This window comes from Adiantum capillus-veneris, chromosome 2 (genome assembly GCF_014529385.1).
Source record: "Adiantum capillus-veneris isolate H3 chromosome 2, ASM1452938v2, whole genome shotgun sequence".
NCBI lineage: Eukaryota > Viridiplantae > Streptophyta > Polypodiopsida > Polypodiales > Pteridaceae > Adiantum > Adiantum capillus-veneris.
The window spans coordinates 64,636,597-64,637,578 of record NC_140932.1 but is presented as its reverse complement, the minus strand read 5'-3'; the positions used below and the strand labels follow the sequence as shown (position 1 = coordinate 64,637,578).

Genomic DNA, 982 nt, shown 5'->3' with positions numbered 1-982 from the left:
GTAGAAGCTCAAAGTGTGGCAAGAGTAAATGAGAGGACAGTTAGCAAGTTTGTGTACACTCACATTTGTTGCAGATTTGGCACACCTTTGGAGATTGTTTCTGATAATGTTCTAGGATTCAGGAAGGGCTTGCTCATAGGAGTTTGTGATCAGCTTCACATTCTACATGGGCATAGCACACCCTACTATCCTCAGTCAAATGGTTTGGTAGAGAAGGCTAATGGCATCATTGCAGGAATCATCCGAAAGATGGTAAAGAACAAGATAAAGCTATGGGATGAATTATTGCATGCAGCATTGTGGGCCTATTGGACTACCTACAAGGAAGCGACAGAGTTCACACCCTTTCACCTAGTCATAGAGATCAACATTCCAATGATGCGACTTCATAGAAAGGTGGCAGAAGGAGAACAGGCAGCATGGGAACATCACCTTCTTACCCTAGCAGAACTGGAATGGAAACGGGAGGTGCCTTATGAGTGCTATAAAAGAAAGGCTACGCAAGTAAAGGACAAGCTCGACAAAAAGGTCAAAGACAAAGGTATGAAAGAGGAAGACCTTGTACTAAGGTATGACAATAGACTTGATAATCGGTTTGATGCCAAATTTGAGACTAGATGGCAAGGACCATACATTGTCAAGAAGATCTTCAAGTCTAGCTACTATTAGCTTGTGGATTTGGATGGAAATGAGCATGCTGAGAAGGTAAATGGCTACTGACTAAAGCCATATTTAAGCCGCCTCCTTCCAAAGGACTTAAAGACCCAACAATGCAAGGAGAAGTCTAGGAGGTATGCTGCTACTATTGCTCGCTCTCCCATCAAGAAAAATCATGCTCTTCATATGTGAAACATCAGAATGAAAAAGTAACAAGGGACAAAGCAATGATGAACAAAGCAATACATAACCACCCGCAATTAACATCCCCATGTGCGCCGAATGATGGTACATGAATATACCATCATCCAGGGGGAGGGCTGAA

General features: G+C 42.7%; 1 protein-coding gene across 1 annotated transcript; it reads left to right on the top strand.

The window, feature by feature from the left end:
- Positions 1–249: 249 nt before the first annotated feature.
- On the top strand, positions 250–669 carry LOC147462893 (uncharacterized). Its single transcript, XM_086495007.1, has one exon. The coding sequence runs from the start codon at positions 250–252 to the stop codon at positions 667–669; it is 420 nt and encodes a 139-aa protein (XP_086351133.1).
- The last annotated feature ends 313 nt before the right edge of the window (positions 670–982 follow it).

What these genes read in the sequence shown, in the direction of transcription:
- LOC147462893 (XM_086495007.1), top strand. Translation starts at nt 250, where the DNA reads ATGGTAAAGAACAAGATAAAGCTATGGGATGAATTATTGCATGCAGCA.